The sequence below is a fragment of the Oryx dammah genome, unplaced genomic scaffold, assembly GCF_014754425.2.
Source record: "Oryx dammah isolate SB20612 unplaced genomic scaffold, SCBI_Odam_1.1 HiC_scaffold_2, whole genome shotgun sequence".
NCBI classification, from domain to species: domain Eukaryota; kingdom Metazoa; phylum Chordata; class Mammalia; order Artiodactyla; family Bovidae; genus Oryx; species Oryx dammah.
Window position 1 is genome coordinate 64891778 of NW_024070186.1, and position 13481 is coordinate 64905258.

The 13481-nt window shown below is 35.2% G+C and overlaps 1 protein-coding gene across 2 annotated transcripts in view; it reads left to right on the top strand.

Moving 5' to 3' along the window:
- Positions 1 to 13481, top strand: part of NAALADL2 (N-acetylated alpha-linked acidic dipeptidase like 2) — a 1592461-nt gene that overhangs the window by 867522 nt on the left and 711458 nt on the right. For both annotated transcript variants that reach the window (XM_040249092.1, XM_040249084.1), the window contains one exon: positions 6491 to 6610. In XM_040249092.1, coding sequence (XP_040105026.1) covers positions 6491 to 6610 — 120 coding nt within the window. The remainder of the gene's footprint in view (positions 1 to 6490; positions 6611 to 13481) is intronic.

Genomic DNA, 13481 nt, shown 5'->3' on the forward strand with positions numbered 1-13481 from the left:
AAAAGAATACATTTGAATCAGTTCTAATGAGGTGGATGAAACTGGAACCTATTATACAGAGTGAAGCAAGCCAGAAAGAAAAACACCAATACATTATACTAACACATATATATGGAATTTAGAAAGATGGTAATGATAACCCTGTATGTGAGACAGCAAAAGAGACACAGATGTATAGAACAGTCTTTTGGACTCTGGGAGAGGGAGAGGGTGGGATGATTTGGGAGAATGGCAATGAGACATGTATAATATCATATATGAAACGAATCGCCAGTCCAGGTTCGATGCATGATACTGGATGCTTGGCACTGGTGCACTGAGATGACCCAGAGGGATGGTACAAGGAGGGAGGAGGGAGGGGGGTTCAGGATGGGGAACATGTGTATACCTGTGGTGGATTCATGTTGATGTATGGCAAAACCAATACAATATTGTGAAGTAATTAACCTCCAATTAAAATAAATAAATTTATATTAAAAGAAAAACACAAAACAAAACAAAAAAATGCTGTCTAGGTTAGTCATAGCTTTTCTTCCAAGTAACAAGCATCTTTTAATTTCATGGCTGCAGTTCACCATCTGTAGTGATTTGGGAGCCCCCAAAAATAAATCTCTCAATGTTTCTTTCCATTGTTTCCCCATCTATTTGCTATGAAGTGATGGGACTGGATGCTATGATCTTAGTTTTCTGAATGTTGAGTTTTAAGCCAACATTTTCACTCTCCTCTTTCACTTTCATCAAGAGGTTCTTTCATTCTTAGCTTTCTGCCATATGGGTGGTGTTATCTGCATAACTGAGATTATTGGAATTTCTCCTGGCAATCTCAATTCCAGCTTGTGCTTCATCCAGTCCAGCATTTCTCATGATGTACTCTGCATATAAGTTAAATAAGCAGGGTGACAATATACAGCCTTGACGTACTTCTTTCCCAATTTGGAACCAGTCTGTTCCATGTCCAGTTCTAACTGTTGCTTCCTTACCTGCATACAGATTTCTGAAGAGGCAGGTCAGGTGGCCTCGTATTCCCATCTCTTTCAGAATTTTCTACAGTTGTGGTGATCCACAGTCAAAGGCTTTGGCATAGTCAATAAAGCAGAAGTAGATCTTTTTCTGGAACTCTCTTGCTTTTTCCATGATCCAGTGGAAATTGGCAATTTGATCTCTGATTACTCTGCCTTGTCTAAATCCAGCTTGAACATCTGGAAGTTCATGTACTGTTAAAACCTTGCTTGGAGAATTTTGAGCATTACTTTGCTAGAATATTTTTTTACTAGCTATTTTTTGTTTTAGAAAGGATAACAGTAAACAGGGAAGATGATTTTGATTTTATGTTTTTAATAAGCATAAACACTTTAATTTGAAGAATATGCAAAAGCTAGATTATGTAAGATAGTAGTAAATTTCTAAAGTAAAACTTGTATTTAGATGAATAGTACTTCTGATAACCTTGTATTTTGTCAGGATGAGAACTGCTTGGATTTACCATTTCTGACTTTGAGTAGAAAATTACTATTTTAGTTAAAGCAGGCTTTTCAAACATTCTGTACATTCAGAATCTCTCTTAGAGAATAACTAGGAGGATTCAAAGTGATTGATTTGGTTGAAAATGTCAATTCTGAAAAATTCAAGGCATACATAATTTCATAAGCATGAATAAATTTTGCTACCACAGGTAGAAAGAGAAACATGGCACTGGATTGTTCCTCAAAGTGGAGCCCAGGCCTTCAGCAGGTGGCGCACTCCAGAAACACTTCGACCTTGCTACTTTCTGTTGTTCTGTTTATTTTATTCAGTTTATTACAGACTATACCAATTCTATTCATTTCTCTTGTTCATTCTGTTCTGTTGCTTCCGCTCAAAATAATCTTTCCATTTTTCCATACAACATTTTATATTATAGAATGTCACTTTTGAATGTTTTGATTTTTAGGCATTTCTCATTATTTTTAGCATTGCTCATTATCTTCTAATTGCATATTTTACAATGAATGGAAGATAATTGTATTTTAATATTCATTTCTAAATTTTATGTGACCCACTATGATCAATTTTAATGCAATATTTTTTCTTTTTTAACAATATATAAATTTTTTAATTTCAATTGTTTTTTTTTTTAATTTGTTCAAAAATTAACATATAAACTTTAAATGAAAGTTAATGTTTAGACTTTTTAACTTTTTTTCTGGTTTAAAAAAAAACAGATATTTCTGTCTTATTTTGCAATTCTCATTTACATTTTGCTATGCATCAGGGGAAAACTGGTGCACATAAAGTGAATAGTTCAACAAGCACCTAGGTTCCTATTCACTTGGCATTTCCCAAAGACTACTCAGAGATGATTTAATTCTGGTGTTTGAATGTAAACTTAGTACCCCAGCTGGGTAAGTGGACAGTTTTCTAGTATAACAGAATATACACAATAAGAAGAGGTTCACTGTAGCAACAAGAATGGTTGGGAAAAAATGGCTTGGCATTTTATCATATTGCTGTATATAGATTTGTCTCAGAAAAATTCAGTGCTTTCTTGCAGCTGTGATTTGAGGGTAAATAGGAAAGACTTTCAGAAAGGAGCTTGTTCAGAAGCATCCTGTAAAGGCAATAGGTAATTTTTATTATCACCTGTCGGGTTGTCAGAGCATTGAAACTTCTGTAATTATTGACTTTTAATGCATAGCCTCAAAGTACATAAGCCAAAATAAATTATTAAAATGATGCCTGTGCTGGGGAATATTTTTGTCGGGGGGAGGAACCCTCATATATCTTAAAATGCTTAATCGTTGATATTATATGTACAATTTATAGAAAATGAGCTGAAGAGTTCTTTAATTGAAACCACCGTTGTTTATTCAGCTGTTTCTACTTTCCAATAACGTAAATGCCTTTTACAGACTTGTATTTTACTAGCCTTCTGGTATGTACAAAAACAAAGTTACAGTCTTGCTACACCCTCTCACACCAGTATAGTTTTCTGCTCACTTTGCTAAATATGAAAATATATTCATTAATATAACCAATTGAATAATATCCCTGTTTAAATATGCTATCAGTGAATCATAATTAGTAGAGAGCTTGCAAAGTTGAAATGGAAAAATGAATTCTCAGTTTTGCATTGTAATCATGAATGTTATGTGATCACTTAATTGTGCTTTAAAATTGTGAATCAATAATTATTTATATGGTAATGGTATCAGCAAACTAAAAAGTCAAATTAATAAGACATTTTATTAGGAGCAAAATTATGATCAAGAACCACTGTAACAGAAATAATTTAACAATTAAATTTTCTTGGCAAATATATTTGAAAGTACATAACTTAACTTTTAGGAGATACTGTAATAATTTCAATTCAAGATAGATAGGCTGATAGTGTATGTTGGACACCTGGATGAAAATAGGTGTGTGATGGGCCCTTTACTGAGGAAATTACACTGTAATTGATATGAAACTATTAGACACATGTATGTATAAAGATACAAGTCTTAAGAGAGGAAGAAATAGATCATCTGGGGATCAAAAGTAGATAAGTCAAATAAAGTTGGCCATCAGAGAGCTACAGTTCATTAGCTACAGGTAGCTAATATTTGAAATAGATTTTAACATATTAGTAAATTTTTCCACAGGTGCAGATGAATGTAATGGCAAAGGAAATATTTCATGCCACAAATGTTTCCTTAAAGAGAGTTACCCATCTCTTGTTGGTGTTTGCATATTCTTCAAATGAGCCTTCTTTGGAGGCACTTTGTATATAACCAACTGAAGTATGTTAGCGCCAGATGAGAAGGATGGGAAGTTAGACATATAAATTCTTCATCTCCATTCTTTAATTATTTACCACCACTAATATTTTTTTAATCAACACTTCGACATAGATATGCTATATTTTGAAACAGCAAATTTTGTATTATAATTTTATCATTGGAAAACATCAGTTCAGTTCAGTAGCTCGGTCATGCCCGAATTTTTGAGACCCCTTGAAGTGCAGCACACCAGACCACCTTGTCCATCACCAACTCCCAGAGTTTGCTCAAACTCATATCCATTGAGTCAGTGACATCATCCAACCATCTCATCCTCTGCTGTGCCCTTCTCCTCCTGCCTTCAGTCTTTCCCAGCATCAGGATCTTTTCTTCACATCAGGTGGCCAAAGTATTGGAGTTTCAGCTTCAACATCAGTCCTTCCAATGAACACCCAGGACCGATCTCCTTAAGGATGGACTGGTTGGATCTCCTTGCAGTCCAAGGACTCTCAAGAGTCTTCTCCAACACCACAGTTCATAAGCATCAGTTCTACAGCACTCAGCTTTCTTTATGATCCAATTCTCACATTCATACATGATTACTGGAAAAACTGTAGCTTTGACTTGACAGTCCTTTGTCAGGAAAGTAACATCTCTGCTTTTTAATACGCTGTCTAGGTTGATCATAGCTTTTTCAAAGAGCTCTTCAAGGAGCAAGTGTGTTTTTATTTAATGGCAGCAGTCACCACCTGCAGTGATTTTGGAGTCCAAGAATATAAATTCTGCCACTATTTCCATTGTTTCCCCATCTACTTGCCATGAAGTGATGGGACAGGATGCCATGACCTTAGTTTTCTGAATGTTGAGTTTTAAGTCAGCCTTTTCACTCTCCTCTTTCATCATCATCAAGAGGCTCTTCAGTTCTTCTTTGCTTTCTGCTGTAAGGATGGTGTCATCTGAATATCTGAGGTTATTGATATTTCTCCTGGCAATCTTGATTCCATCTTGTGCTTCATCTAGCCCAGCATTTTGCATGATGTAATATGCATTTAAGTTAAATAAGCAAGGTGACAATGTATAGCCTTGATGTACTCCTTTCCCAATTTGGAACCAGTCTGTTGTTCCATGTCCGGTTCTAACTACTGCCTCTTGACCCGCATACAGATTTCTCAGCAGGCAGGTAAGTGTTCTAGTATTCCCATCTCTTTAAGACTTTTCCAGGGTTTCTGGTGATCTACAACTGTGGTGTTGGAAAAGACTCTTGAGAGTCCCTTGGACTGCAAGGAGATCCAACCAGTCCATTCTAAAGGAGATCAGTCCTGGGTGTTCTTTGGAGGGAATGATGATAAAGCTGAAACTCCAGTACTTTGGCCACCTCATGCAGAAGAGTTGACTCATTGGAAAAGACTCTGATGCTGGGAGGGATTGGGGGCAGGAGGAAAAGGGGACGACAGAGGATGAGATGGCTGGATGGCATCACCAACTCAATGGACGTGAGTCTGAGTGAACTCTGGGAGTTGGTGATGGACAGGGAGGCCTGGCCTGCTGCAATTCATGGGGTTGCAAAGAGTCAGACACGACTGAGCGACTGAACTGAACACAGTCAAAAGCTTTGGCATAGTCAATAAAGCAGAGGTAGATGTTTTTCTGGAGCTCTCTTGCTTTTTCGATGATCCAACGGATGATGGCAATTTAATCTCTGCCTTTTTTAAATCCAGCTTGAAACTCTGAAAGTTCTTGATTTATGTTCTGTTGAAACCTGGCTTGGAGAATTTTGAGCATTACTTTACTAGCATGTGAGATGAATGCAATTGTGCAGTAGTTTGAACACTCTTTGGCATTGCCTTTCTTTGGGATTGGAATGAAAACTGACCTTTTCCAGTCCTGTGGCCACTGCTGAGTTTTCCAAATTTCCTGGCATAGTGGGTGCAGCACAATATGGAAAGCATAACAACTTAATTTGAATTAGAATTTACAGAAAGTTAAGCTGAAAGGAATCATCTTGGCTATAGGTATATTCTGAATCGAACACTAAGGGCAGTACTTTTCCAGTGGGGAAGGAAATAACCACATCAGAGGATTCCATTAAAAGTTCTGGGAAGGCAACAACTTATATGTCAATGAAATAGAATTTAAAAATGAGAAATATTGTTGTAAAATATAACTGTAGGGGGCTAATGGGAAAGGTGACAGAAATAGTTGTTTGTGGGCATATTCTGAAGTTTTGGATATCAAAGTAGTATGTGTGACTCTACAGGTTGTATCCTACATAACCTGGGGGCTTATCAGTCACAGCTGGACTGTGTGCACATCCTGAACAACTGGGCATCATGAACTTTGTACTTAATTTGGATAACATAGAAAACCTTTGAGTTGTTTTCACATCTCAGAATGGCATTATTATTCTTGAACCTTAAGGAAATGACTTTTGCAGTTTTCTGATTCAAATTCCAGAAATATGAGTGTCGACTGTATCAAACTTCATGTTCTTTTAGAGACATAAACTGGATTTGTAACTTTTCCAGAAGCATGAGTAAAAAACAAATATGACTCTAAACCTTTTTCTCCAGTGACCACTCAAAGAAGAATTGTTGTACCCTGATAGAACTAGAAAGGTCATGATTGGGACACATAAGAGAGATTAGTTCCCTTTTGAATATTTCAAATTACTATGGATGATTTTATTACACTAAATGGACAAATTGCCCTAATTCTCCTGACAGGGCTTTATTTTTCTTTGTCTTCTCTTTCAGGCTGAAGTCATTGATGTGAGTTATGGAAATGCAGATGACTTAAAGCGGATTAAAAAAATGAAAAATGTCACAAATCGCATTGCACTCTTGAAATTAGGAAAATTGCCACTACTTTATAAGGTTAGTCCACTGCCCATCATTTGGTTGTGGGGTGAATATTTTGTTTAGTTGGGGTTACATGTGTATCTGGGAACATGAAGAGAGAGAGTGTATGTATGTATGTGTGTGAGAGTGAGAATGTGGAGAGAGAGAGAAAGAAGCATAGTGTGCCACAGGAAGATAACTTTTCCAAAATGGCTAATTTCATATTAAAGTCTTTAAGATATTGTGCTTGTAGAACCCTCATAAAATTGGCATTCCCTTTATAACATCTATCCGGAATGGTAAAAATGAGAACCACAGTGTCCTCTTCTTATGACATCTGTGAAACTTCTAATCAGTTATCTAATTATCATGTGCTTTATGTTACACTAGTATCTCGCAGATTTACATTCCTCAGTGATTAATTTTGTCGACTGTATAACTTCATAGTTACTGGCTGTGCTCAGAAATTTAATTAAAGTATAATATACTAAGAAGAGGCAGAGTTTTGATTTATTTTATTTAAATAGAAGTTTATTAACACTCATCCACTAGATGCATTTACATAATTAAAGCAGTTCAATATAAGTATCTTATAACGAGCCATCACAATAGAGAGTCACTACTGCTCTTCCTTAGTTCATTTTCTTTTCCTATTAGAAAAGAATGGTCAGTATAGTTCTGTCACTGGAAAGCTCTGGTTCTGAACACATATTGGATTTCACCTCATTCAAAACTATATGAGCTTTGCTAACTCCTAAGAGCAAAAAGTTTCTAGAACTCTGTTGGTACACTTTGTAAGGACACAAGAACACATTCTGTGCCTGTTTTTTAAAAATTATCTTCCAAGGATGCCCTTATACTTAAATCAATGTCTGATTATAGATAGCAGGCCAGAATTTTAAGATAGTCTTGAAAATATACATTGATAACATTGATACTAGTGTTTTGTAGGATAATTTGCCAGTATGTATTAAAGGCCTTAATCACATTTTGACCCAATAATTCCATTTCAATCAATATATTCTAAGGGGGGAAAACAGGTATGATAAAAACACGATGCCCAATGATGTGAGAAAATCCTTGAAATGATATATGCATCCAGTTTCAATTTCCCATATGGCTCAGTGGTAAAGACTCCTCCTGCCAGTGTACGAGACTCAGGAGATGCTAGTTCGATCCCTGTATTGGGAAGATCCCCTGGAGTAGGAAATAGCAATCCACTCCAGTATTCTTGCCTGGAAAATTCGATGGACAGAGGACCCTGGCGGCCTACGGTCCATGGGGGAGCAAACAGCTGGACACGACTGAGCACACAGAGAAACATCCAATTTAGCGTTGAAAATCATGCTATACTGGTACAGCTGAATATCATACAATAACTGCAACATAAAACATATTTAAAATATGTGAAAATCCTCATATGTCAAATAAATTAAAAAGAGGACATGTATAATAATTATATAATAATTATTGTTACTTCTAAAAGTAATATTGTTAGAAATGTGGGCTAAATGTTTTTCTAAGCATTTTTAACATATTTTCACATTAATCTTTACAATCACCATAGTGTTGAGGTGTGGGTTATTATCTTCAATTTATAGATAAGTATCACAAATGCATAAGGAAGGAAATAAGATCGAGTGCACTCCTCTGAAAACAGTGTAAATCTGGTAGAGGGGCAAGAACATGAAATTTTAAATCAAGGGTACAGCTTTGATCATGGTATAAGACTAGATATTCTAATTACTTATTGCTTAGCGGACATTTTATTAGCAATAATCAGACAAAATCTTCCTCTAAATTTTTTGGGGAGGATGTTCCTTTTTGGATGTTTAAAAGTACAGTGGGAAAAAAATAGAGTATCCACTTATCCACAGAGGATAAATTTCAAGACCCCCATGGATGCTTGAAACCACAAATAGCACCAAACCGTACATATATTATGGTTTTCCCTATACATACATACCTATGACCTATGATATAATTTAATTTATAATTAGGCATGGTAAGAGATTAACAACAATAATGAATAATAGAGCAGATATAACAATATGTTGTAATAAAAATTATGTGAGTGTAATATCTCCGTGGGGCTTCCCTGGTGGCTCAGAGGTTAAGGCGTCTGCCTCCAATGCGGGAGATCCAGGTTCAACAGTCACTCTGATCATCTAGAGGGCTGCATAGTGACTATCAGGCAGGAGAGAATACACAGTGTAGATATGCTGGACAACGGGATCATTCACGTCCTGGCTGGAGGGAGGGGGACAGCCTGAGATGTCATCAGGCTACTCAGAACAGCACATAATTTAAAACTTAGGAATACTATTTTTAGAATTTTCCATTTAATATACTTTGAACTGTCTTTGACCCTGAGTATCTGAAATCTCCAAAAGTGAAACTATGAATAATGAGGAACCACTGTAACACTGTTTTGGGTATATTATATGAATCCTGATTGTTCAAACTAATAATGATATAGATACTAAAATGTTGTTTGTGGTGGGGCAATTATTTAAATTGGGTTGATGGAATTACTGATGATTTCTACTACTTTATATTTTTCTGAAGATTCTTTATAAATTTTATAAGAAAAAAATCTAAAAATTCATGTTAAGACATTTAAATTTTTTTTTCTAACAATGTTTATAGGCCAAACTCTCAAAATCCTTACCAGTAGATAATGAATTAAAACAGCCAATTTCTTTTTACTTGACTGCTCCAGAGAATATTTACATTATGAAACCATTAGATGAGTTTCATAAAGTAGTGAAATAGTGGTTTATCTAGAATAGGACAGAGCTATTAAGAACCTGGTACATTTTCCGTGATCATCCTCCTTACAGGCCTATGAAAAGATTTAACAGAGAGATCTATGCAATATTCCCTGCCAGACAAAGTCCTGTGACAAGCTTGGCATTTTCTTCTAGGCAAAGAAGATAGAGCATCCTTTCTTTAACGTTTCAGATTCTATTCTATGCAACTTTGTTTTCTGTAATTGTCACAGAGATTATACAATCACTGATACCATATCTGTTAATATACATTCCCACTGTAAAGAAAAAAGAACGCATGGAGTAGACAAAAAGTTATATAGCATGATTAGAGCTGAACTTGCTTCACCTGTCCATCAGATATATTCTGAGGTTGAAATTGAAAAGAGAGGTAATACAGCAACACGGCTGGGTTGAAAAAAAGAGAGAGGGCCAACTGGCTTCTGTGTGAATTACAACTGTTAATCATGATTCTAAATGAGCATCTGGACTGGGAACATGGGACTGACTGAGGAAAGAGAAAAGTTAATCATATTTTAACTGTGGAGTATTATCTATATCATAGTTCAAAAATGAACCTAAGAGGGAATCTCTGCATCTGAGATGGAAAGGGCAAAGGGGGAGCATAATTGTGATAGTATCTCCTAAAATGAGTAGAAAATAATCTATAGCCAAGAAAGAACAGATCTCATTAGTTTATATCATAAATTATATGTATGTGTTAATTTAGTGTCTAGAAAGAGATTGATGAGAAAATCCCTATATTTGTTATAGGAATCATAAAAGGCAGATGGCTTCTAGCTTTGTGCCTTGATGTCTGCTCTTAGTTGCTTCAGGAAAGGGTCAAGCAAGTTCCTCAGAACTAGCTTGTGCCAGTTTCCTTATGCTTAAACCTTAGAGGAAAGGCTTTAGGTTTCTTTGAACTTGGTATTTATAGCAGTTTATATAAGAGTGGGCTTTAATTCTTTAAGCTGTAAGACAAAATACTCTCTTATATATCATAATGGATTCACTTAGATTTCTCTCAGTGACAATCTGAGATACAGTACAGCAGATTCTAAAACCCTTGCAAATTCCCAAATTGCTAAATAGCTCTCGAGTGTGAAATTTATTTTATAAAATATAATAAAAAGCTATTGGCTTTTCTTTAATCATTTTCCTGAAAAGCAACAGTTAAAAAAAAAAAATACTGTGTACTCCATGGCAACTAGAAATCAAGTAAATCTCTCAGAAATGTGGAAGTTGGGCCATTGTCTGGGTCCACACCACATTTAAGCCCCAAGTCTTATAGGAGTCAAATTTGCATATGGTAAAATTACAAATGCATAAATATCTTATGCCTTCTGTTCATAGTGGAGTTACAGAAAAATATTCATAAATGCTGTTATTTTTTTTTCATAAATGGAGTAACAGAGTATAGTCTTAGTACTCACAGTTAGATAGTAAAATACTAGCAATTAGCTGGTTTTTACATTTTTTATATCTTTTTATCCTTATAATCACAATTTTAATGTTTTAGAAATCCAAATGATTTTGTAACTTCCTACAAATGAAAGTTTCCTATCTATTCATCAGATATGATTTATATTTTAATATCAATTGTACATTGTTTGGCCAGTGTGTAAGTTAACCAACTGCCACTCAACTCCATAAAGCATGCTTAAAGACTTGGGCCTTTTGGAAGAGCTGGTAAAGAAATGAGGAATAGAAAGCAATTGTTATGTGTTGATATTTTCAAACAGATTGTTTCCAACAGCTTAAGAAAAAGTAAAGTTCATACTATTTGAATTTCAAACACAACTTCATCTAAAAATAAGTAAATTTAAAACACTGAGTTGAAATCTCTATATTTGGTGATTTACGAATCAGTACTCAATAAATGGACAATAAGGTCATTAAGAAATTCTCTAGTTTAGGTAAGGTAAGTGTGGAGAAAGAGAGTATTTTGTAAACTAACCTCACATAACGTGTTTGCATGCTTTTCATATTTGCTGAACTATAAGTTTCATTTACCCCAGTCTCCTATTTTTTTCTGATGATATTTATTCAATCCCTAGGATAACTGCATTCAAAAGAATTAATTTTCTTTATTTCATTTAATAGAGAACAGCATTTACTCTATGTGGTAGAAGTTTAAGATGGTACTTCTAAAATTTATTTTTTTATATGCCAAAGTTAAAATATGATGTGTTTATCTAATAATTAGCATCACAATATGTGGTACCTAGTATGATAGTACAACAATGTACACAGAAAAGGAACTCAATATTTTTTTGAAGGTAAAACATTCATTATGTGTGTGTGTGTGTGTGCGTGCATGTGTGTGCGTGGTGTATGTATGTGTACACTGGTACAGACTTACGTGTCATGTAACAGGCTGGAAGAATGCTAAAGAAGAAAAAGGCGCCTTCCTTATTGAAACTTTTGACGCATTATAACTTTCCCTGCTATTGATGAAGCTAGCAGATTTATTTACATGACAGTCTCTGAATATTTTAGATAAAAAAACCAAGCATTTAATTCATTGTCACTTCATGATATTTTATGTATGCTTTTGTATATGGAAGCACACTTCATTCTTAAGGCAATTTTTTAAGGCATTTCATGAACAAAAAAGAGTGAACACTATCTTGATACCTATAAAGGGTAAGTTTGTTCACTGGCTGATTTAATGAGGTATTTCAAACCCTGTTCTCAGAAGTAATTGCAAAACACCAATACTCCATATTTTAATACTATAAGAGTCTAGAGGCTCCATTGGCCACAGAAAACATGGTCAGGACTAGAACACAAAATCAGAAAACAATGATTTAAAGCATTTAAAAGCCAAATGTGCTATTATTTTTTAAATCAGAATGCTTTCCATTTTCCACTGACTGACTTTAGTTATTTTTCTAAATGACTTCGACCAAATATTATCATATCTACAAAAGGTAGTTTCTGTTGAAATACAACTTCAATCATAAGTTATAATGAAAAAACTAGACTTAGTGTTATTCCACTATTTAGCAATCTGATTTTCAGTTCAGTTCAATCGCTCAGTCAACCCCATGGACTCTGACCCCATGGACTGCAGCATGCCGGGCCACTGAGAACAAGAATAACTAATCCTGAATGCTGCCAACCTTATTCCTAATATTAAAATTTTTTTGTGGCTTAGAACAAATAAAGGTATATCTGCAAGTCTTGAGTCTGTTGTGAATGAATCCCATAATTTAGAAGTCATGCCTGTATTTTACCTATATGATCATATAATTTAATTTTACTAACCATTTTAATATTGTGAAATCATAACAAGTGACATTATTTATTAGACAGATTGACTTTTGCATGTATCTTTTTGTAATATGTGTAAATCACCTCCATCCATTCCTGCAAGTTTGGTTGCAAAAAAAAAAAAAGGACTGATTATTTTGTCTTAAACATTATAAACTAAGAAAAGCATAAATCAAGAAAAAAGCTAGAGAGAAAGGAAGGAAGGAAAGATAGGAAGAAAGAAAGAAAACGGCAGTTGACCCCCTTTAATTAACTCCTTGGGCTTCCCAGGTGGCTCAGTGGTAAAGAATCTGCCTGTCAATGCGGGAGACACAGGAGATGTGGGTTCAATCGCTGGGTCTGGAAGATCCCCTGGTGGAGAAAATCCCAGCCCACTCCAGTCTTCTTGCTTGGAGAATCCCATGGACAGAGGAGCCTGCTGGGCTACAGTCCATGGGGTCACAAAGAGTTGGACACAACTAAAGTGACTAAAGCCTGAGCACAGCAAGGCACAGTTGACTACCTAAAACTATTCATGTTTCAGAAATGATTTTTTATACATTATGTATCACTCTAAAATCTGAAAGTGTAAGTTTTAGACATGTTTTAATTTTTGAGAACTTATTTGACACACCAGTGTAGATCTCTTGATGATGATGACGTCTGGCTTTGAGGTAATCCTGAGCTATCCTTTCACATTTCAGTTTTTCCTCTCTCTGTCTGGTTGACAGTTTTTACTTTTTTCCTACTGTAGATGGGTTTCCCAGTCTTTCCAGTGTGTTGTCTTCTGTATTCACCAGGTGATTTGTTTTGAATAGTGAAACACAGCATGGCAAGATGCAAAGATGGAAGAGACTAGCTTAATTTCTAGCTTTTCTGTT